Here is a 23592-nt window from a genome sequence, read left to right on the forward strand (position 1 = left end):
GGTTAAAGACTCACCTGACAAAGCTGGTCGCTGTGAAGCCTTGACAAATCAGGAATCTAATGAGATTCCAGACATAGCCCAACAGATATGGAGCTATGTGTTTCTCCAGACTGCATTCAACTATGAAAAAGACCATATTTAATACCAAATAAATGTGCTAACCCAGGGACAGCAGATTCATTTTACGTAAGTTACAAAATTATAAAATTGGGTAAAGGTTTTCCATGTCTCAAGGCATTTGTCTTGAATGGATTTTCAAGCTTTAACACAGATACTTGTCTTTAGCTTAGGAGCAGAATTCTCATGGGAACAAAATCCTCTATTAACCACACCAAAAAAACCTTGAAATGAAAGCCTTTGAAAGCTGGTACAAAGTTGAGGATCCAAGGCACAATCGTAATACAGAAATGTGTGTAAAACAATTGAGGATTTTGTTCATTTTAGCATTTCACAGGACCCCCAAGAGCAAACATTTTTACCTGAATTCATCAGGAAGACGTCTCCTCTGAGAAACATGCTTTGACTTATGGAATATAGATCAAGGCAAAACTTGTTTTCCTTCTTCTAGCCTTGACTTCCAAGAAGTTCAAGAATCAAATTTTATACTAACAGCAATTTGTTCACCCTTCCTTCCAGTTTCATTGGTCTTGCTTTTCCCCCCTTAAAGTTCATATTTTGTTAACATTATTTGGTATTTCTTTTCTGGGTATGCTGCTTCGAATTCTTTGGGGAAAGAGCCCAGGTACAAATACACTTCGAATACAGACCAAAAAAAGCAAGCAACTATTGCAATTACTTTTAGGATATAAAAGGAGTATCTTTGCCCTCATAGCATAACTCAATCAAAAGCAGTATTTCAGAATTACCTTAAGGAAGAAAATATACACCTAGATTTGACAGTAGCTGGCTAAATCTCATTATTTTAAGAAGTCCCCAGTACCTCAATTTTATCAAGGACATATTCCCTGAATATAATCTTCATTACTTTCCACTCTAGTGGAAAAACCCTGGGCTACGAGATTAGAAACTGTGTGTTTTGCTCTTGACCCTAAGTAAGTCATTACCATCTGATTACCTTAGTGTCCTCCTTCCTAATAGGAGAGCAAATACTATTCCCCGACACTACAAAACCCATTATGATTAGGTAGGTAAATGCGGACTTGCTCTTAGAAGTAAAATTGCAATATAAACACAACGTATTACCATCATACGCATTAGAAGCCTAAGTGGTTCTCTCTCAGGAGCTTAAAAACTTCTTTACATTCATGGCAAAAATTTATCTTTCCAAATTCAGTTTCTTTGGCAACAACATGATAGAGGCAGGGAAGTTGTATAAACACTGAGAGATGCAGGCACCAAATAATGAAAGAAAGCATTTCTATACATAAAACATTATTTATACCTGTTTTCATTTTTTACATTAAAATGTAAACATCCCCTTATCCAAAATAGCTGGTGAAAAAGCAAAACAAAAACAAAAAACAAATTAAGCCTTTAAAGATAGCTGGTGAGTTTTCAAGTGTCCTTGCTCAATGTATCCAAATACCAAATATTATAATTCAATAATTAGGAGAACCAAACTGGTAAAAGAGCTATAAAATATCAATATACAGCAAAATCACAATGAACCAGAATACTCCAATCTCCTGGTTAAGCAACTATTTACAAGAAAACTCCTCTTGCTTTAACCATTAGTTTAGGAAAAAAACTTACTAAATTGAACCACTTTACTTTCCTGGCTCAGTAACTACAAAACGCCAAACATAAATCAATTTTATTTTGATGACTTAGGATCATGTGGTACCTTGGGATATCTCTCAGAATATTCATAATTTCTGTGCAGTTTTGTTAGAGGCAGAAAATTGGAGGGAACTGGAGTTTCTTGCATTAAATAAATCCCCGAAATCGTTAAGCTTACTGTCTTCTTTTGTCTCATTCTCCTGAAAGAAGAGTGTAGCAAAAAGGTTCTAATTAAGCAAGATTTCTCATTGTAGACATACCTATGTATACTGGTTCTGGAAACAGTGCAGTTCAGTGACTTTACCTCTCTGGACAATTTCTTCTGGAAAATTAGTATACCCAGAACATGAATTATATGTAATGGGTCCACTGTTTTTCTGGATATCAAATTTCAGTACCTTATGAATTCCTTAATTGGAATCTTTTCTCAAGAAAATCACTCATGAGATGACTTCGAAACCAGAAGAGCTGTAGATTTTGCTAATGGAAACAAACTATGCTTCCTCTATTATTAATTCAAAGCTGCTTAAACAATCTTTATAAAGTTATCAAAAAGCAAGTAAGTTCTCTAAGACAGTAGGTGCTTAACTCCTCAAAGCCATAAAATGATAAGAGGAATAATAAGAAGTGCTGAGAGAAGAGTCACCTTCTGATTCTTTTAGAACAGCTCAGTGTCTCCATAGTGCAGGACCCATGCCACTTGGTGGCATGCAAGATGATTTTAGGTGATACACAACACAGAATTAAATAATGCTGAATCACAGTGAGAATGGCATTCCCTTTATAATTTTCTTTTAAACTTCTGATAATTCCACAGACAGAGCTCCATTTTGGTGCTGGGTAACATCTCTTTCACTGCAACAAAGAAAGAACAGGCTTTTTGGATTCAGAGCCTTGGCAGGAATTAGTATCCAGCTAGAATTTAATAACATCTTTGTTTAATTTTTATTTATTTTGTAGTTATCATTTTTTTATGGCAAACTGATGCTGGTTTTCTACTTGGAATAGAGGTTAGTTTCTTTTTTAAATATTTTAAAATTTAAAAGATAAATATTAAGTAAATAATAGCTTATGTAATACTCAACTGATTGAAGTTTGGCAAACAATGGCTATAGCCTAACAAATATTTTTAAAAAGTGATTTCAAAAGAAAGTATAAACATGGCCTAGGAAAGAAACATGTGTCACTGTGTTTTCAATACTTGCAATGCTCCAGGGATGAGCTCACCAGAGCCTTCTCCTACATCGGGTGATTTCCAGGGTTAAGATTCAAGCAAAAATATAAAGGAAAAAGAACCCATTCCACACCAATCTGGACCTCACAAACTCATGGTACCATAAATGTGCAAAATCTAATATTTAGCAAGTAATTTGTTTTACACATAAACTTTCCAATTCACTGCAGCATCTTTTTATTTGGTCTACACTAATGCCTCACAAAGGCAAACCCAGGTTGCAGAGCTCCTGCTTAGTTCTCAGAGCAAGTACCACACATAGTTTTTGACTGGACTCTCCAGCCAGGATTCAGGGCTGCTGGCCAAGTCTTCCAATGGCATCTGACTGTTCTTCCAGTGCCATGGCCCTGCAGAGAGAGATCTCTTCATCTTCTTCTGATTGATAATCTCATGGCCAACATTCTGCTGAGAGGAGTTTGCGTAGCAGGTATGGCATGCTCATAGGCATGCCATGCTGACTCAAAACGAAAAGGACAGCTGGAGAGAAAGACAGCAGAGCTTCTCATTTGTGGTGAACAGTTTCTTCATCACAGTGGTAGTTAAGATATGCTCCCTCCTTTTTCCCCTGAAGCCAAGGCAACAAGCCTGAAGGATGGTGTCAGACATCATAATCAGGAGCCTTGCCCTGGGCTTGCCTCAGCCAGATCTGGAGTGTAACAAATGCTCCCACAGTCACGTGAAAGAAAAGCTGCCAGAGGTTGCGCAGTTCATAGAGATACATGTTGCATAGACAGATTAAGCCAAAAGTCAAAAAAGATTTGACATTCCGCCAGCCGGTGTAGTAGACAAATAAATAACACTGTTGAAAATATAAAAATGAAAGACGATTAGGGTTACAGGAAAAGAAATAGATGCTTCTACTATAAAGCTGTAACAGGTCACAGGGTAAAATATGAGAGTAGAAAAGGGGATTTTTCAACTACGGATAAGACAGTGTAATATCTTTAATACACTGAGCGCTACACTCAATGTATCTTCAATATACTCCCTATTTAAAAGGGAAATAGGTTTAAGAAATAGGTTTGCATAATCTGGAATCAGAGGAAAAGAGCTATAGAGAACATTTTGGAGACAACATAATCTGAATATGAATCCTCTATTAGATAATACTGTATCAATGTTAAATTTCTTGGGTGTGATAAAGGTATCATGGCTACGTAGAACGATGTCTTTGTTCTCAAAAGACACATGTTCAAGTTTTTAGAGGCGAAATATCTGGATGTTTGTAACTTATTTTAAAAACAACTGTGCAGGAACTTCTGCTTCTGGGATCATGGAGTTGATGCACTTTCCTCTATTCTTCCCACTAAGTACAACTAAAAACCCTGGACATTATATATCAAGCAAAAGATGACTCTGGATGATGAAGAGAAGAAGGCAGATAGGCTAAGGACCTTGAGACCCAGGGAATGACACAGTGGTAAACTACCTTTTTTTTTTTTTTTTTTGCCTCATATATCCCAAACTTGGAGCTGAAGAAGCTGGCAACTAGAAACACCAATGGATGCACATCAACAAAACAAACAAACAAAAAAACACTCAGTAAAATCTTGTTCTCTCTAGCCAGAAGACCATGAGAGGGGTACCTTTCCAAGACAGAGAACTTTTACATAATAACTATTCTACTCCAGCCACCAAAAACAAAACAAAACAACCCACAAAAAAACTGTGACCACCCACACCCACCCCATCAAAGCCTATGTGGGAGCCTATAATGCTCTAAGGAGATGTTCTAACACTCCAGGGCTTCAGAGAAGGCAAGTGGGAAGCCAGAACTTTGACTCCCACCCTGTGGTGTCAGTGGAGACCAAGTGGGACTCTGGACATTGACCTCCACTTGGCATTAGCAGGGCAATGGATTTCTCATCAGAAACCATAAAGTTCAGGTAAGAGTGGAACAACATTTTTCAAGTGCTGAAAGAAAAGAGCTGTCAATCCAGAATCCTATACTCAACAAAAGTATCCTTTAGGAATGAAGGGAAAATAAAGCCATGAGAGAAGACTAAGAGAATTTATCACCAACAAGTGTACTCTAAAAGAATGGCTACAGGAAGCTCTCTAGATAGAAAGGAAACAACAGAAGAAGGAACCTTGGAATAATGAAAAGGAACTCAGCAAAAATACAGGTTAATGTAATAGGCTTGCCTTTTTAAGAACTTTCTAAAATGTTTGATGGTTGAAGTAAAAATTGTTAACACTGCCTGATGTGGTTCTAAATATATGTAGAGGAAATATTTAAGACAATTATATTATAAATAGACGAGGACAAAGGGACATAAAGGGTGGTACAGTTCCTATGCTTCACCTGAACTGGTAAAATGATAACACCAGAAAACTGAGATAAGAAGATGAAATGCAATACCTAGAGCAATATTTCAAGCTATACAAAGAGACATACTCAAAAACATTATAGATAAGCCAAAATGGAGTTCTAAAAGAATGTTCAAATAATCCACAGGAAGACAAGAAAAAGAAAACAGAAAAATGAAAAACTGAAAACAAAAAATAAGATGGCAGACTTAAGCTGTAACATATCAATAATTATACTGAATATAAATGGCTTAAATATAGCAATTAAAAGATAGAGATTGGCAGGGTATATTAAAAAACATAAATGAACTCCATGTTGTCTACCAGAAAATCAATCCAAATGACATAGGCAAGTTAAAAGTAAAGGGATGGAAAAAGATATAGCATGCAAACATTAATCAAAGGCAAGCAGGAGTGGCTATCTTACTATTAGATAAATATAAAAATATTTTGGGACTTCCCTGGTGGTCCAGTGGTTAAGACTCCAGGCTTCCACTGCAGGGGGCACGGGCTCTATCCCTGGTCAGGGAACTAAGATCCCATGTGCTGCACGGCGCCACCAAAAAATAAAAACTTAAAATAAATAAATAAATAAAAATATTTCAAAGAAAGTAAAAATAGCCAGGGACAGAGAGGGATATAATGATAAATGGATCGGAGAGAGACCTTCAAGATGGTGGAGGAGTAAGATGGGAAGATCACCTTCCCCCCCACAAATACATCAAAAATACATCTACATGTGGAACAACTCCTACAGAACACCTATTGAATGCTGGCAGAAGACCTCAGACCTCCCAAAAGGCAAGAAACTCCCCACGTACCTGGGTAGGGCAAAAGAAAAAAGAAAAAACAGAGACAAAAGAACAGGGACAGGACCTGCACGTATGGGAGGGAGCTGTGAAGGAGGAAAAGTTTCCACACACTAGCAAGCCCCTTCACCCCCCGGAGATAGGGGGTGGCGGGGGGGAAGCTTCAGAGCCACGGAGAAGAGTGCAGCAACAGGGGTGCAGAGGGCAAAGCAGAGAGATTCCCGTACAGAGGATTGGTGCTGACCAGCACTCACCAGTCTGAGAGGCTTGTCTGCTCACCCACCGGGACGGGTGTGGGCTGGGAGCTGAGGCTTGGGCTTCTGAAGTCAGAGCCCAGGGAGAGGACTGGGGTTGGCTGCATGAACACAGCCTGAAGGGGGCTAGTGCACCACAGCTAGCTGGGAAGGAGTCCGGGAAAATGTCTGGAACTGCATAAGAGTCAAGAGACCACTGTTTTGGGGTGTGCGAGGAGAGGGGAGTCAGAGCACTGCCTAAACGAGCTCCAGAGACGGATGCGAGATGCGGCTATCAGCGTGGACCCCAGAGATGGGCATGAGACACTAAGGCTGCTGCTGCCGCCACCAAGAAGCCTGTGTGCAAGCACAGGTCACTATCCACACCACCCCTCCCGGGAGCCTGTGCAGCCCACCACTGCCAGGGTCCCAGGATCCAGGGACATCTTCCCCGGGAGAACACATGGTGTGCCTCAGGCTGTTGCAACGTCATGCTGGCCTCTACTGCAGCAGGCTGGCCCTGCATTCCATACCCCTCCCTCTCCCTGGCCTGAGTGAGCCAGAGCCCCCAATCAGCTGCTCCTTTAACCCCGTCCTGTCTGAGCAAAGAACAGACACCCTCAGGTGACCTACATGCAGAGGCGGGGCCAAATCCAAAGCTGAACCCCAGGAGACATGTGAACAAAGAAGAGAAAGGGAAATCTCTCCCAGCAGCCTCAGGAGCAGTGGATTAAATTTGCAGAATAACTGAAGCAGAAGAACGGATAAGTGACCTGGAAGATAAAACAGTGGAAATAACGACTGCAGAGCAGAATAAAGAAAAAAGAATGAAAAGAATTAAGGACAGTTTCAGAGACCTCTGGGACAACATTAAACGTACCAATATTTGAATTATAGGGGTCCCAGAAGAAGAAGAGGAAAACAAGAGGACTGAGAAAATATTTGAAGAGATTATAGTTGGAAACTTCCCCAACATGGGAAAGGAAATAGTCCATCAAGTCCAGGAAGCACAGAGAGTCCCATACAGGATAAATCCAAGGAGAAACATGCCAAGACACATATTAATCAAACTATCAAAAATTAAATACAAAGAAAAATATTAAAAGCAGCAAGGGATAAACAACAAATAACATACAAGGGAATCCCCATAAGGTTAAGAGCTGACCTTTCAGCAGAAACTCTGCAAGCCAGAAGGGAGTGGCAGGACATATTTACAGTGATGAAAGGGAAAAACCTACAACCAAGATTACTCTATCCAGCAAGGATCTCATTCAGATTCAACGGAGAAATTAAAACCTTTACAGACAAGCAAAAGCTAACAGAATTCAGCACCACCAAACCAACTTTACCACAAATGCTAAAGGAACTTCTCTAGGCAGGAAACACAAGAGAAGGAAAAGACCTATAATTACAAACCCAAAACAATTAAGAAAATGGTAATAGGAACATATATATTGATAACTACCTTAAATGTAAATGGATTAAATGCTCCCACCAAAACACATAGACTGGTTGAATGGATACAAAAACAAAACCCGTACATATGCTTTCTACAAGAGACCCACTTCAGACCTAGGGACACATACAGACTGAAAGTGAGGGGATGGAAAAAGGTATTCCATGCAAATGGAAATCAAAAGAAAGCTGGAGTAGCAATTCTCATATCAGACAAAATAGACTTTAAAATAAAGACTATTACAAGAGACAAAGAAGGATACTACATAATGGTCAAGAGATCAATCCAAGAAGAAGATATAACAATTGTAAATATTTATGCACCCAACGTAGGGGCACCTCAATACATAAGGCAAATGCTAACAGCCATAAAAGGGGAAATCGACAGTAACACAATCATAGTAGGGGACTTTAACACCCCACTTTCACCAACAGACAGATCATCCAAAACGAAAATAAGGAAACACAAGCTTTAAATGATACATTAAACAAGAGAGACGTAACTGATATTTATAGGACATTTCATCCAAAAACAACAGAATACACTTTCTTCTCAAGTGCTCATGGAACATTCTCCAGGATAGATCATATCTTGGGTCAAAAATCAAGCCTTGGTAAATTTAAGAAAATTGAAACTGTATCATGTATCTTTTCTGACCACAATGCTATGAGACTAGATATCAATTACAGGAAAAAATCTGTAAAAAATACAAATACAAGGAGGCTAAACAATACACTACTAAATAACCAAGAGATCACTGAAGAAATCAAAGAGGAAATTAAAAATACCTAGCAACAAATGACAATGAAAACACGATTACCCAAAACCTACGGGATGTAGCAAAAGCAGTTCTAACAGGGAAGTTTATAGCAATACAATCCTACCTCAAAAAACAAGAAACATCTCAAATAAACAACCTAACCTTACACCTAAAGCAATCAGACAAAGAAGAACAAAAAAACCCCCAAAGTTAGCAGAAGGAAAGAAATCATAAAGATTAACTCGATCAGAAATAAATGAAAAAGAAATGAAGTAAACAATAGCAAAGATCAATAAAACTAAAAGCTGGTTCCTTGAGAAGATAAACATTAATTGATAAACCATTAGTCAGACTCATCAAGAAAAAAAAGGGAGGGGGCTTCCCTGGTGGCGCAGTGGTTGAGAGTCTGTCTGCCGATGCAGGGGACGCGGGTTCATGCCCTGGTCCGGGAAGATCCCACATGCCGCGGAGCGGCTAGGCCCGTGAGCCATGGCCACTGAGCCTGCGCGTCCGTAGCCTGTGCTCCGCAACGGGAGAGGCCACAACAGTGAGAGGCCCGCATACCACAAAAAAACAAAAACAAAAACAAAAACAAAAACGGGAGAAGACTCAAATCAATAGAATTAGAAATGAAAAAGTAGAAGTAACAACTGACACTGCAGAAATACAAAGGATCATGAGAGATTACTACAAGCAACTATATGCCAATAAAATGGACAACCTGGAAGAAATGGACACATTTTTAGAAAAGCACAACCTTCCGAGACTAAATGAGGAAGAAATAGAAAATATAAACAGACCAATCACAAGCACTGAAATTGAGACTGTGATTAAAAATCTTCAAACAAACAAAAGCCCAGGACCAGAGGCTTCACAGGTGAATTCTATCAAACATTTAGAGAAGAGCTAACACCTATCCTTCTCAAACTCTTCCAAAATATAGCAGAGGGAGGAACACTCTCAAACTCATTCTACGAGGCCACCATCACCCTGATACCAAAACCAGACAAAGATGTCACAAAGAAAGAAAAGTACAGGCCAATATCACTGATGAACACAGATGCAAAAATCCTCAACAAAATACTAGCAAACAGAATCCAACAGTACATTAAAAGAATCATACACCATGATCAAGTGGGGTTTATTCCAGGAATGCAAGGATTCTTCAATATATGCAAATCAATCAATGTGATACACCATATTAACAAACTGAAGGATAAAAACCATATGATCATCTCAATAGATGCAGAAAAAGCTTTCAACAAAATTCAACACCCGTTTATGATAAAAACCCTCCAGAAAGTAAGCATAGAGGGAACTTACCTGAACATAATAAAGTCCATATATGACAAACCTATAGCCAACATTGTTCCCAATGGTGAAAACATGAAACCATTTCCTCTAAGATCAGGAACAAGGCAAGGTTGTGCACTCTCACCACTATTCTTCAACATAGTTTTAGTTATACTCCGATAAAAATGTAAAAAAAAAAAAAAAAAAAGGGCTTCCCTGGTGGCACAGTGGTTGAGAGTCCACCTGCCAATGCAGGGGACACGGGTTCGTGCCCCGGTCCAGGAAGATCCCATATGCCGTGGAGTGGCTGGGCCCATGAGCCATGGCCGCTGAGCCTGCGCGTCCGGAGCCTGTGCTCCGCAACGGGAGAGGCCACAACAGTGAGAGGTCCGTGTACCACAAAACAAAACAAAACAAAAAGTTTTAGCCACAACAATCAGAGAAGAAAAAAAAATAAAAGGAATCCAAATCAGAAAAGAAGAAGCAAAGCTGTCACTGTTTGCAGATGACATGATACTATACATAGAGAATCCTAAAGATGCTACCAGAAAACTACTAGAGCTAATCAATGAATTTGGTAAAGCAGCAGGATACAAAATTAATGCACAGATATCTCTTGCATTCCTATACACTAATGATGAAAAATCTGAAAGAAGAATTAAGGCAACACTCCCATTTACCACTGCAACAAAAAGAATAAAATACCTAGGGATAAACCTACCTAAGGAGACAAAAGACTTGTATGCAGAAAATTATAAGACACTGATGAAAGAAATTAAAGATGATACAAACAGATGGAGAGATATAACATGTTCTTGGATTGGAAGAATCAACATTGCGAAATGACTCTACTACCCAAAGCAATCTACAGATTCAATGCAATCCCTATCAAGCTACCAATGGCATTTTTCACAGAACTAGAACAAAAAATTTCACAGTTTGTATGGAAACACAAAAGACCCCGAATAGCCAAAGCAATCTTGAGAAAGAAAAACGGAGCTGTAGGAATCAGGCTCCTGGACTTCAGACTATAGTACAAAGCTACAGTAATCAAGACAGTACGGTACTGGCACAAAAACAGAAAGATAGATCAATGGAACAGGACAGAAAGCACAGAGATAAACCTACGCACATATGGACACCTTATTTTTGATAAAGGAAGCAAGAATATACAATGCAGAAAAGACAGTCTCTTCAATAAGTGGTGCTGGGAAAACTGGACAGCTACACGTAAAAGAATGAAATTAGAACACTCCCTAACACCATACACAAAAATAAACTCAAAATGGATTAAAGACCTAAATGTAAGGCCAGACACTATAAAACTCTTAGAGGAAAACACAGGCAGAACACTCTATGACATAAATCACAGCAAGATCCTTTTTGACCCACCTCCCAGAGAAATGGAAATAAAAACAAAAATAAACAAATGGGACCTCATGAAACTTAAAAGCTTTTGCACAGCAAAGGAAACCATAAACAAGAAGAAAAGACAGCCCTCAGAATGGGAGAAAATACTTGCAAATGAAGCAACTGACAAAGGATTCATCTCCAAAATTTACAAGCAGCTCATGCAGCTCAATATCAAAAAAACAAACAACCCAATACAAAAATGGGCAGAAGACCTAAATAAGCATTTCTCCAAAGAAGACATACAGACTGCCAACAAACACATGAAAAGATGCTCAACATCACTAATCATTAGAGAAATGCAAATCAAAACCACAATGAGGTATCATCTCACACCAGTCAGAATGGGCAGCATCAAAAAATCTAGAAATAATAAATGCTGGAAAGGGTGTGGAGAAAAGGGAACCCTCTTGCACTGCTGGTGGGAATGTAAATTGATACAGCCACTATGGAGAACAGTATGGAGGTTCCTTAAAAAACTAAAAATAGAACTATCGTATGACCCAGCAATCCCACTACTGGGCCATAATTCAAAGCCATAATTCAAAAAGATATATATGTACCACAATGTTCATTGCAGCACTACTTACAATAGCCAGGACATGAAAGAAACCTAAATGTCCATCAAGAGATGAATGGATAAAGAAGATGTAGCACATATATACAATGGAATATTACTCAGCCATAAAAGGAAACGAAAGTGAGTTATTTTTAGTGAGGTGGATGGACCTAGAGTCTGTCATACAGAGTGAAGTGAGTCAGAAAGAGAAAAACAAATACTGTATGCTAACACATATATATGGAATCAAAAAAAAATGGTTATGAAGAACCTAGGGGCAGGACAGGAATAAAGATGCAGACACAGAGAATGGACTTGAGGACACGGGGAGGGGGAAGGGTAAGCTGGGACTAAGTGAGAGAGTGTCATGGACATATATACACTACCAAATGTAAAACAGATAGCTAGTAGGAAGCAGCTGCATAGTACAGGGAGATCAGCTTGGTGCTTTGTGACCACCTAGAGGGGTGGGATAGGGAGGAAGGGAGGGAGGGAGACGCGAGAGAGAGGAGATCTGGGGATATATGTATATATATAGCTGAGTCACTTTGTTATAAAACAGAAACTAACACACCATTGTAAAGCAATTATACTGCAATAAAGATGTTAAAAAAATGATAAATGGATCAATCAACCAAGAAGATACAGCAATCCTAAATGTGTACGAACCAAACAACAGAACTGCAAAAACTGACAGAACTCAAATGAGAAATTCACAATTAGAGTTGAAAAATTCAATATTCCTCTCTCAACAATTGACAGAACTAGCCAGAAAATCAGCAAGGATACATAAAAACTGAACAACGCCATCAACCAACAGAACCTAATCAAAATTTATAGAACACCCACTCAAAAACAGCAGAATACACATTCTGTTCAAGTGCCCAAGGAACATATACCAAGACAGACCATATTCTGCGCCACAGAACAAACCTCAACAAATGTAAAATAACTGAAGTCACACAGAATATGTTCTCAAACTACAATGGAATCAAACTAGAAATCAATAATGGAAAGAAAACCAGAAAATATCCAAACACTTGGAAACTAAGCAACACAATTCTAAATAATCCATAGGCCAAAGAGGAAATCCCAGGGAACATTTTTTTAAATACACTGAATTAAATGAAAATGAAAATACAACACCTCAAAATTTATGGAACACAGCTAATGAAGTGCTAAGAGGGAAATCTGTAACACTAAATGTATACATTACAAAAGAGAAAATTCTCAAATCAAATCATCTAAGCTCCCATCTCAAGAACCTAGAAAAAGAGCCAAATAGACAAAGCAAGCATGAGGAAAGAAATAGGAAAAAAAAACAATAAAACAAAGAGCAGGCTCTGTGAAAAGATCAATGAAATTAACAAGAAAGACCGATAAAGAAAAAGAGAAGATACAAACGATCAATATGAGGACTGAAACAGGAAATATCACTACACAGCCTACGGACATCAAAAGGATAGTAAGGGACTACTATAACCATTCGACACACAAATTTGATAACCTAAGTGAAATGGACCACTTCTTCATAAAACACAAACCACCATAATTCACCCATTATAAAACATTATTTGAATATCTCTATAACTATTAAGAAAATTGAATTTAAGACTTATTAAATAGCTGAAGGAATCAAAACTATATGGTACTGGCAGAGGGACAGACACATAGATCAATGGAACAGATACACAGCCCAGAAAAAGATCCACATAAACATGCCCAACTGATTTTTTTTAATGCAAAAGCAATTCAGTACAGAAAAAAAAAAAAGGGAAAAGTGAAAAATTAAACTTCATAAAAATTTTAAACGCTTGATCTGCAGAAGACTCTGTTAAGAGGATGAAAAGACAAGCTAAGACTGGGAGAAGATATTTGCAAACTACGTATCTGACAAAGGACTAATATCTGGAATATATAAAGAACTCTCAAACTCAACAGTTTAAGACAAACAATCTCATTAGAAAATAGGCAAAAGACATGAATAGACATTTCACCCAAGATGATACAAAGATGACAAATAAGCACATAAAATTATTTTCAACATCATTAGCCACTAGGAAACTGCAAATTAAAACCACAATGAGATATCATTACACATCTATCAGAATGGATAAAGTATTAATAAAAAATAGAGACGACACCAAATGCCAATAAGGATGCAGAAAAACTGGATCACTCACACAATGCTGGTGGGAATGTAAAATCGTACACTATTCTGGAAAACAGTTTGTCTTTTAATAAGCATGCAACTACTATGTACTACCACATGACCCAGCAATTGCACTCCTGGGCATTTATCTCAGAGAAATGAAGACTTTTTTGTTCACACAAAAGCCTGTACATGAAGGTTTATAGCAGCTTTATTTATAACAGCCAAAAACTAGAAACAACTCAGATGTCCTTCAAATGAGTGACTGATCAAACTGTGGTACAGCCATACCATGGAATATAATTCAGCAATAAAAAGGAACAAACAATTGATACATCCAACAACTTGGATAAATCTCCAGAGAATTATGCTGAGTAAAAAATGCCAATCACAAAAGGTTACATACTGTATGATTCCATTCATATAACATACTCAAAATGAGAAAATTGTATTAATGGAGAACACACTAGTTGTTGCCAGAGATGAAGGAGGGGTTAGGGCAGGAGGGAACTATAAAAGGCAGCATGAGGAGTCTTTATGGTGATAGGACTGTTATATATCTTAACTGCATCAATATCCACATCCTGTTGTGATACTGTATTATAGCTTTGCAAGATGGAACATTGCGGGGAAGCAGGTAAACATTATACAGGCGCTCTCTTATGACTCCACATGAGTCTAATTATCTCAAAATAAAAAGTTTAATAAGAAAAACAACTTTATACATTCATTTTATCTGCAACTTACATTATAAACAACAAATATACACACTATACGCACAAACATACAAAGAGAGAATGAGATAAAGCAAGTGCTGCAAAATGTTAACAATTGGTGATTCTAGGTGTACCAGTTTCTCAACTTTTCTGTAAGTCTGAAGGTTTTCAAAACAAAACACTGAAGGAAAATAGTCTCTAGTTTCTTCAGACTTCCTCTGATTTCCTATTTTATCTTTTTTTTTAGGTCATGCCACGTGACTTGCAGGATGCTAGTTTCCCGACCAGGGATCGAATCCGTGCCCCCTGCAGTGGAAGCGTGGAGTCCTAACCACTGGACCACCAGGGAATTCCCTGATTTCCTATTTTAAAGGCTCCATATCAAGATTATCTCTATCTGGCTGAACGCTGTGATTCCCTAAGTACCCATGGCCTGGAGGAAAAGGCAACAAACCATGTAGTAGTAGCCTTTGAGGTCTGATCCGACGGAGATGAAAAAATATCCTGACAATTGGAGATAGAGCATGTTATATGGTAAAATGTAATCACTTAGTTTTTACTGTGGGAAAAACATTATTATCACTCTGCTCAGCATATTTGGAAAGCATGCAGTTTCATGCCTGTCAATAGGAAGGAAATTGGTTTTTTGATTTTCTTTTTTAAAGCATGAATTTGTTTATTTTTCTCAAGTTAAAAGGTCACCTGGGTGACACTGCTCCACCATGAGGCAACTCTAAAAACTACTTTTAGGTGTTCTGAGAAAGGTAACAGAGGTGTGTCTATCTATAGGCAAGAGCACTGGTTCTGGAGTCACCTGGGTTCAAGTCACTGACTGGCTGTAAGAACTGTCTGGGGCTCAGTGAAAAATGGTGATAATAATAGGATTAGTGTGGGGCTTTCTTTGAGGATTTAATGGTACAAGGAAAGCAAAGAGCTTAGCACAAAGCAAGAGCTCAACATATTTTTGCATTATTATTAGAATTTAAAATTATTTCACTAAGGCAAAACAGCTAAAAGTATATTTTATAAGAACAATCAGACTTCCGGGAAGATGGCAGAAGAGTAAGACGCGGAGATCACCTTCCTCTCCACAGATACACCAGAAATACATCTATGCGTGGAACAACTCCTATGGAGCACCTACTGAACGCTGGCAGAAGACCTCAGAACTCCCAAAAGGCAAGGAACCCCCCACGTACCTGGTTAGGGCAAAAGAAAAAACTAAACAGAGACAAAAGGATAGGTACGGGTCCTGCACCAGCGGGAGAGAGCTGTGAAGGAGGAAAAGTGTCCACACACTAGGAAGCCCCTTCGCGGGTGGAGACTTCGGGAGGCGGAGTGGGGGAGCTTGGGAGCCGCGGAGGAGAGCACAGCAACAGGGGTGCGGAGGGCAAAGCGGACAGATTCCAGAGCAGAGGATCGGGCCGACCGGCACTCACCAGCCGAGAGGCTTGTCTCCTCGCCCGCCGGGGCGGGCGGGACTGGGAGCTGAGGCTCCGGCTTTTGTCGGAGCGCCGGGAGAGGACTGGGGTTGGTGGCGTGAACACAGCCTGCAGGGCGTTGGTGCGCCGCGGCTGGCCGGGAGAGAGTCCGGGGAGGGGTCTGGACCTGCCGAGGAGGCAAGAGACTTTTACGTCCCTCTTTGTTTCCTGGTGCACGAGGAGAGGGGATTAAGAACGCTGCTTGAGAGAGCTCCAGGGACGGGCGCGAGCCGCGGCTAAGAGTGCGGAGCCCAGAGACGGACATGGGACGCTAAGGCCGCTGCTGCCGCCGCCAGGAGGCCTGTGTGCGAACACAGGTCACTAGCCACACGCCCTTCCGGGGAGCCTGTGCAGCCCGCCACTGCCAGGGTCCCGGGATCCAGGGACGGCTCCCCCGGGAGAACGCACGGCGCACCTCAGGCTGCAACGTCACGCTGGCCTCTGCCGCTGCAGGCCCGCCCCGCACTCCGTGACCCTCCCTACCCACCCCCCCACCCCCCACCCCCCCCCCGGCCTGGGTGAGCCAGAGCCTCCGAATCAGCGGCTCCTTTAACCCCGTCCTGTCTGAGCAAAGAACAGACGCCCTCCGGGGATCTACACCCACAGGCGGGGCCAAATCCAAAGCTGAGCCCCTGGGAACTGTGAGAACAAAGAAGAGAAAGGGAAATCTCTCCCAGCAGCCTCAGAAGCAGCGGATTAAAGCTCCACAATCAACTTGATATACCCTGCATCTGTGGAATACCTGAATAGACAAGGAATCATCCCAAATTAAGGAGCCCTGTGGATGAAAGGCTCTTGGTGCTGCAGCCAGGAGTCAGTGCTGTGCCTCTGAGGTGGGAGAGCCAACTTCAGGACACTGGTCCACAAGAGGCCTCCCAGCTGCACATAATATCAAATGGCGAAAATCTCCCAGAGATCTCCATCTCAACACCAGCACCCAGCTTCACTCAACGACCAGCAAGCTACAGTGCTGGACATCCTATGCCAAACAACTAGCAAGACAGGAACACAACCCCACCCATTAGCAGAGAGGCTGCCCAAAATCATAATAAGTCTACAGACACCCCAAAACACACCACCAGACGTGGACCTGCCCACCAGAAAGACAAGATCCAGCCTCATCCACCAGAACACAGGCACTAGTACCCTCCACCAGGAAGCCTACACAACCCACTGAACCAACCTTAGCCACTGGGGACAGACACAAAAAACAACAGGAACTACGAACCTTCAGCCTGCAAAAAAGGAGACCCCAAACACAGTAAGATAAGCAAAATGAAAAGACAGAAAAACACACAGCAGATGAAGGAGCAAGATAAAAACCCACCAGACCTAACAAATGAAGAGGAAATAGGCAGTCTACCTGAAAAAGAATTCAGAATAATGATAGTAAGGTTGATCCGAAATCTTGGAGATAGAATGGACAACAGAATGGACAAATTGCAAGAATCAGTTAACAAGGACCTAGAAGAACTAAAGATGAAACAAGCAACGATGAACAACACAATAAATGAAATTAAAAGTACTCTAGATGGGATCAATAGCAGAATAACTGAGGCAGAAGAACGGATAAGTGACCTGGAAGATAAAATAGTGGAAATAACTACTGCAGAGCAGAATAAAGAAAAAAGAATGAAAAGAACTGAGGACAGTCTCAGAGACCTCTGGGACAACATTAAACGCACCAACATTCGAATTATAGGGGTTCCAGAAGAAGAAGAGAAAAAGAAAGGGACTGAGAAAATATTTGAAGAGATTATAGTTGAAAACTTCCCTAATATGGGAAAGGAAATAGTTAATCAAGTCCAGGAAGCACAGAGAGTCCCATACAGGATAAATCCAAGGAGAAATACGCCAAGACACATATTAATCAAACTGTCAAAAATTAAATACAAAGAAAACATATTAAAAGCAGCAAGGGAAAAACAACAAATAACACACAAGGGAGTCCCCATAAGGTTAACAGCTGATCTTTCAGCAGAAACTCTGCAAGCCAGAAGGGAGTGGCAGGACATATTGAAAGTGTTGAAGGAGAAAAACCTGCAACCAAGATTACTCTACCCAGCAAGGATCTCATTCAGATTTGATGGAGAAATTAAAACCTTTACAGACAAGCAAAAGCTGAGAGAGTTCAGCACCACCAAACCAGCTCTACAACAACTGCTAAAGGAACTTCTCTAGGCAAGAAACACAAAAGAAGGAAAGGACCTACAATAATGAACCCAAAACAATTAAGAAAATGGGAATAGGAACACACATATTGATAATTACCTTAAATGTAAATGGACTAAATGCTCCCACCAAAAGACACAGATTGGCTGAATGGATACAAAAACAAGACCCATATATTTGCTGTCTACAAGAAACCCACTTCAGACCTAGAGACACATACAGACTGAAAGTAAGGGGATGGAAAAAGGTATTTCATGCAAATGGAAACCAAAAGAAAGCTGGAGTAGCAATTCTCATATCAGACAAAATAGACTTTAAAACAAAGACTATTAGAAGAGACAAAGAAGGACACTACATAATGATCAAGGGATCGATCCAAGAGGAAGATATAACAATTGTAAATATTTATGCACCCAACATAGGTGCACCTCAATACATAAGGCAAATACTGACAACCATAAAAGGGGAAATCGACAGTAACACATTCATAGTAGGGGACTTTAACACCCCACTTTCACCAATGGACAGATCATCCAAAATGAAAATAAATAAGGAAACACAAGCTTTAAATGATACATTAAACGAGATGGAGTTAATTGATATTTATAGGACATTCCATCCAAAAACAACAGAATACACATTTTTCTCAAGTGCTCATGGAACATTCTCCAGGATAGATCATATCTTGGGTCACAAATCAAGCCTTGGTAAATTTAAGAAAATTGAAATTGTATCAAGTATCTTTTCTGACCACAACGCCATGAGACTAGATATCAATTACAGGAAAAGATCTGTAAAAAATACAAACACATGGAGGCTAAACAATACACTACTTAATAACGAAGTGATCACTGAAGAAATCAAAGAGGAAATCAAAAAATACCTAGAAACAAATGACAATGGAGACACAACGACCCAAAACCTGTGGGATGCAGCAAAAGCAGTTCTAAGGGGGAAGTTTATAGCAATACAAGCCCACCTTAAGAAGCAGGAAACATCTCGAATAAACAACCTAACCTTGCACCTCAAGCAATTAGAGAAAGAAGAACAAAAAAAACCCAAAGCTAGCAGAAGGAAAGAAATCATAAAAATCAGATCAGAAATAAATGAAAAAGAAATGAAGGAAACAATAGCAAAGATCAATAAAACTAAAAGCTGGTTCTTTGAGAAGATAAACAAAATAGATAAACCACTAGCCAGACTCATCAAGAAAAAAAGGGAGAAGACTCAAATCAATAGAATTAGAAATGAAAAAGGAGAGGTAACAACTGACACTGCAGAAATAAAAGAGATCATGAGAGAGTACTACAAGCAACTCTATGCCAATAAAATGGACAATCTGGAAGAAATGGACAAATTCTTAGAAATGCACAACCTGCCAAGACTGAATCAGGAAGAAATAGAAAATATGAACAGACCAATCACAAGCACTGAAATTGAAACTGTGATTAAAAATCTTCCAACAAACAAAAGCCCAGGACCAGATGGCTTCACAGGCGAATTCTATCAAACATTTAGAGAAGAGCTAACACCTATCCTTCTCAAACTATTCCAAAATATAGCAGAGGGAGGAACACTCCCAAACTCCTTCTACGAGGCCACCATCACCTTGATACCAAAACCAGACAAGGATGTCACAAAGAAAGAAAACTACAGGCCAATATCACTGATGAACATAGATGCAAAAATCCTCAACAAAATACTAGCAAACAGAATCCAACAGCACATTAAAAGGATCATACACCATGATCAAGTGGGATTTATTCCAGGAATGCAAGGATTCTTCAATATACGCAAATCTATCAATGTGATAAACCATATTAACAAACTGAAGGAGAAAAACCATATGATCATCTCAATAGATGCAGAGAAAGCTTTTGACAAAATTCAACACCCATTTATCATAAAAACCCTGCAGAAAGTAGGCATAGAGGGAACTTTCCTCAACATAATAAAGGCCATATATGACAAGCCCACAGCAAACATCATCCTCAATGGTGAAAAACTGAAAGCATTTCCACTAAGATCAGGAACAAGACAAGGTTGCCCACTCTCACCACTCTTATTCAACATAGTTTTGGAAGTTTTAGCCACAGCAATCAGAGAAGAAAAGGAAATAAAAGGAATCCAAATCAGAAAAGAAGAAGTAAAGCTGTCACTGTTTGCAGATGACATGATCCTATACATAGAGAACCCTAAAGATGCTACCAGAAAACTACTAGAGCTAATCAATGAATTTGGTAAAGTGGCAGGATACAAAATGCACAGAAATCTCTGGCATTCCTATATACTAATGATGAAAAATCTGAAAGTGAAATCAAGAAAACACTCCCATTTACCATTGCAACAAAAAGAATAAAATATCTAGGAATAAACCTACCTAAGGAGACAAAAGATCTGTATGCAGAAAATTATAAGACACTGATGAAAGAAATTAAAGATGATACAAATAGATGGAGAGATATACCATGTTCTTGGATTGGAAGAATCAACATTGTGAAAATGACTCTACTACCCAAAGCAATCTATAGATTCAATGCAATCCCTATCAAACTACCACTGGCATTTTTCACAGAACTAGAACAAAAAATTTTGCAATTTGTATGGAAACACAAAAGACCCCGAATAGCCAAAGCAATCTTGAGAAAGAAAGAAGGAACTGGAGGAATCAGGCTCCCTGACTTCAGACTATACTACAAAGCTACAGTAATCAAGACAGTATGGTACTGGCACAAAAACAGAAAGATAGATCAATGGAACAGGATAGAAAGCCCAGAGATAAACCCACGCACATATGGTCACCTTATCTTTGACAAAGGGGGCAGAAATGTACAGTGGAGAAAGGACAGCCTATTCAATAAGTGGTGCTGGGAAAACTGGACAGCTACATGTAAAAGTATGAGATTAGATCACTCCCTAACACCATACACAAAAATAAGCTCAAAATGGATTAAAGACCTAAATGTAAGGCCAGAAACTATCAAACTCTTAGAGGAAAACATAGGCAGAACACTCTATGACATAAATCACAGCAAGGTCCTTTTTGACCCACCTCCTAGAGAAATGGAAATAAAAACAAAAGTAAACAAATGGGACCTAATGAAACTTAAAAGCTTTTGCGCAGCAAAGGAAACCATAAAGAAGACCAAAAGACAACCCTCAGAATGGGAGAAAATATTTGCAAATGAAGTAACTGACAAAGGATTCATCTACAAAATTTATAAGCAGCTCATGCAGCTTAATAACAAAAAAACAAACAACCCAATCCAAAAATGGGCAGAAGACCTAAACAGACATTTCTCCAAAGAAGATATACAGACTGCCAACAAACACATGAAAGAATGCTCAACATCACTAATCATTAGAGAAATGCAAATCAAAACTACAATGAGATATCATCTCACACCAGTCAGAATGGCCATCATCAAAAAATCTAGAAACAATAAATGCTGGAGAGGGTGTGGAGAAAAGGGAACCCTCTTACACTGTTGGTGGGAATGTAAATTGATACAGCCACTATGGAGAACAGTATGGAGGTTCCTTAAAAAGCTACAAATAGAACTACCATATGACCCAGCAATCCCACTACTGGGCATATACCCTGAGAAAACCATAATTCAAAAAGAGTCATGTACCAAAATGTTCATTGCAGCTCTATTTACAATAGCCCAGAGATGGATACAACCTAAGTGCCCATCATCGGATGAATGGATAAAGAAGATGTGGCACATATATACAATGGAATATTACTCAGCCATAAAAAGAAACAAAATTGAGCTATTTGTAATGAGGTGGATAGACCTAGAGTCTGTCATACAGAGTGAAGTAAGTCAGAAAGAAAAAGACAAATACCGTATGCTAACACATATATATGGAATTTACGAAAAAAAATGTCATGAAGAACCTAGGGGTAAAGCAGGAATAAAGACGCAGACCTCCTAGAGAACGGACTTGAGGTTATGGGGAGGGGGAAGGGTGAGCTGTGACAGGGCGAGAGAGAGTCATGGGCATATACACACTAACAAACGTAGTAAGGTAGATAGCTAGTGGGAAGCAGCCGCATGGCACAGGGATATTGGCTCGGTGCTTTGTGACAGCCTGGAGGGGTGGGATAGGGAGGGTGGGAGGGAGGGAGACGCAACAGGGAAGACATATGGGAACATATGTTTATGTATGACTGATTCGCTTTGTTATAAAGCAGAAGCTAACACACCATTGTAAAGCAATTATACCCCAATAAAGATGTTAAAAAAAAAAAAAGAACAATCATTCAGGAAATTATTTTAAAGTTAATATTTACCTCACACTGCTTTAGAATCATATGAAATAATGCCTATAAAAGTTATTAAATTATAACTTTATAGCATTATAAAAATCATGTAAATATAGGAATTTTGCTTAGAGACAGCATGATATAGTGGAATGAATATGACACTGAAAATCAGAAGACTCAGAGTTCTGACGCTACCACTTACTGGCTATGTGACCTCAGGATAGTACTGAAACTGTCTCAGATTTTTCCTTTTCAAAAATGAGGATATATACCCTGTGTGATAGGACTGTAGAGATTAAAGTAGAAAATCTACATAAGAATATTTCATAAAATTAAAGTACTTGTGACATCAACGAATACAAGCTTTCACATTTCCTGCATGAAATGTCATTAATTAAATTCAATCTGCCAAATTTTACAGGAAAAATTTCTGAAGCTAATATAAATGATTAAGAAAAATTAGGGGATTGAAAAAAAAATGGTGCTGGGACTTCTCCGGCGGCCCAGTGGTTAAGACTCTGCGCTCCCAATGCAGGGGGCCCAGGTTCGATCCTTGGTCAGGGAACTAGATCCCACATGCCACAACTAAGAGACAGCATGCTGCAACTTTAAAGATCCTGCATGCCGCAACTAAGACCTGGAGCAGCCAAATAAATAAATACATTTTTAAATGTGGCCACTGAAACTGAAATTTCTAATATGTCTTTACATAAAAGTCAAATGCATATATTCAAAATATTTCCCGGGACTTCCCTGGTGGTTAAGACTCTGCGCTCCCAATGCAGGGGCCACGGGTTCGATCCCTGGTCGTGAAAGTAAGATCCTGCATGCCGCACAGCGCGGTCAAAAAAAAAGTGTACATATACTTTATATATATATATGCATATTTATTTCCCTAAAGGCTTCTACCGAGTTTTAGGTAGCCTTTTATTTGCAGTCCTGAATCTTTCTAATGTTTTTCTATGCAAGACAGAGAAATGTGTCACTTATAAAA

At 39.4% G+C, this 23592-nt stretch overlaps 1 protein-coding gene across 4 annotated transcripts in view; it reads right to left on the bottom strand.

The window, feature by feature from the left end:
* Nucleotides 1-2658: 2658 nt before the first annotated feature.
* SEC22A (SEC22 homolog A, vesicle trafficking protein) overlaps nt 2659-23592 on the bottom strand; it is an 81109-nt gene continuing 60175 nt past the window's right edge. For 3 of the 4 annotated variants that reach the window (XM_067738689.1, XM_067738687.1, XM_067738688.1), the window contains one exon: nt 2659-3773. In XM_067738689.1, the coding sequence (XP_067594790.1) occupies nt 3573-3773 (201 nt within the window). In that variant the 3' untranslated portion in view covers nt 2659-3572. The remainder of the gene's footprint in view (nt 3774-23592) is intronic. The other variant, XM_067738690.1, reaches the window with a different exon arrangement.

This window comes from Pseudorca crassidens, chromosome 5, assembly GCF_039906515.1.
Source record: "Pseudorca crassidens isolate mPseCra1 chromosome 5, mPseCra1.hap1, whole genome shotgun sequence".
Lineage (NCBI taxonomy): Eukaryota > Metazoa > Chordata > Mammalia > Artiodactyla > Delphinidae > Pseudorca > Pseudorca crassidens.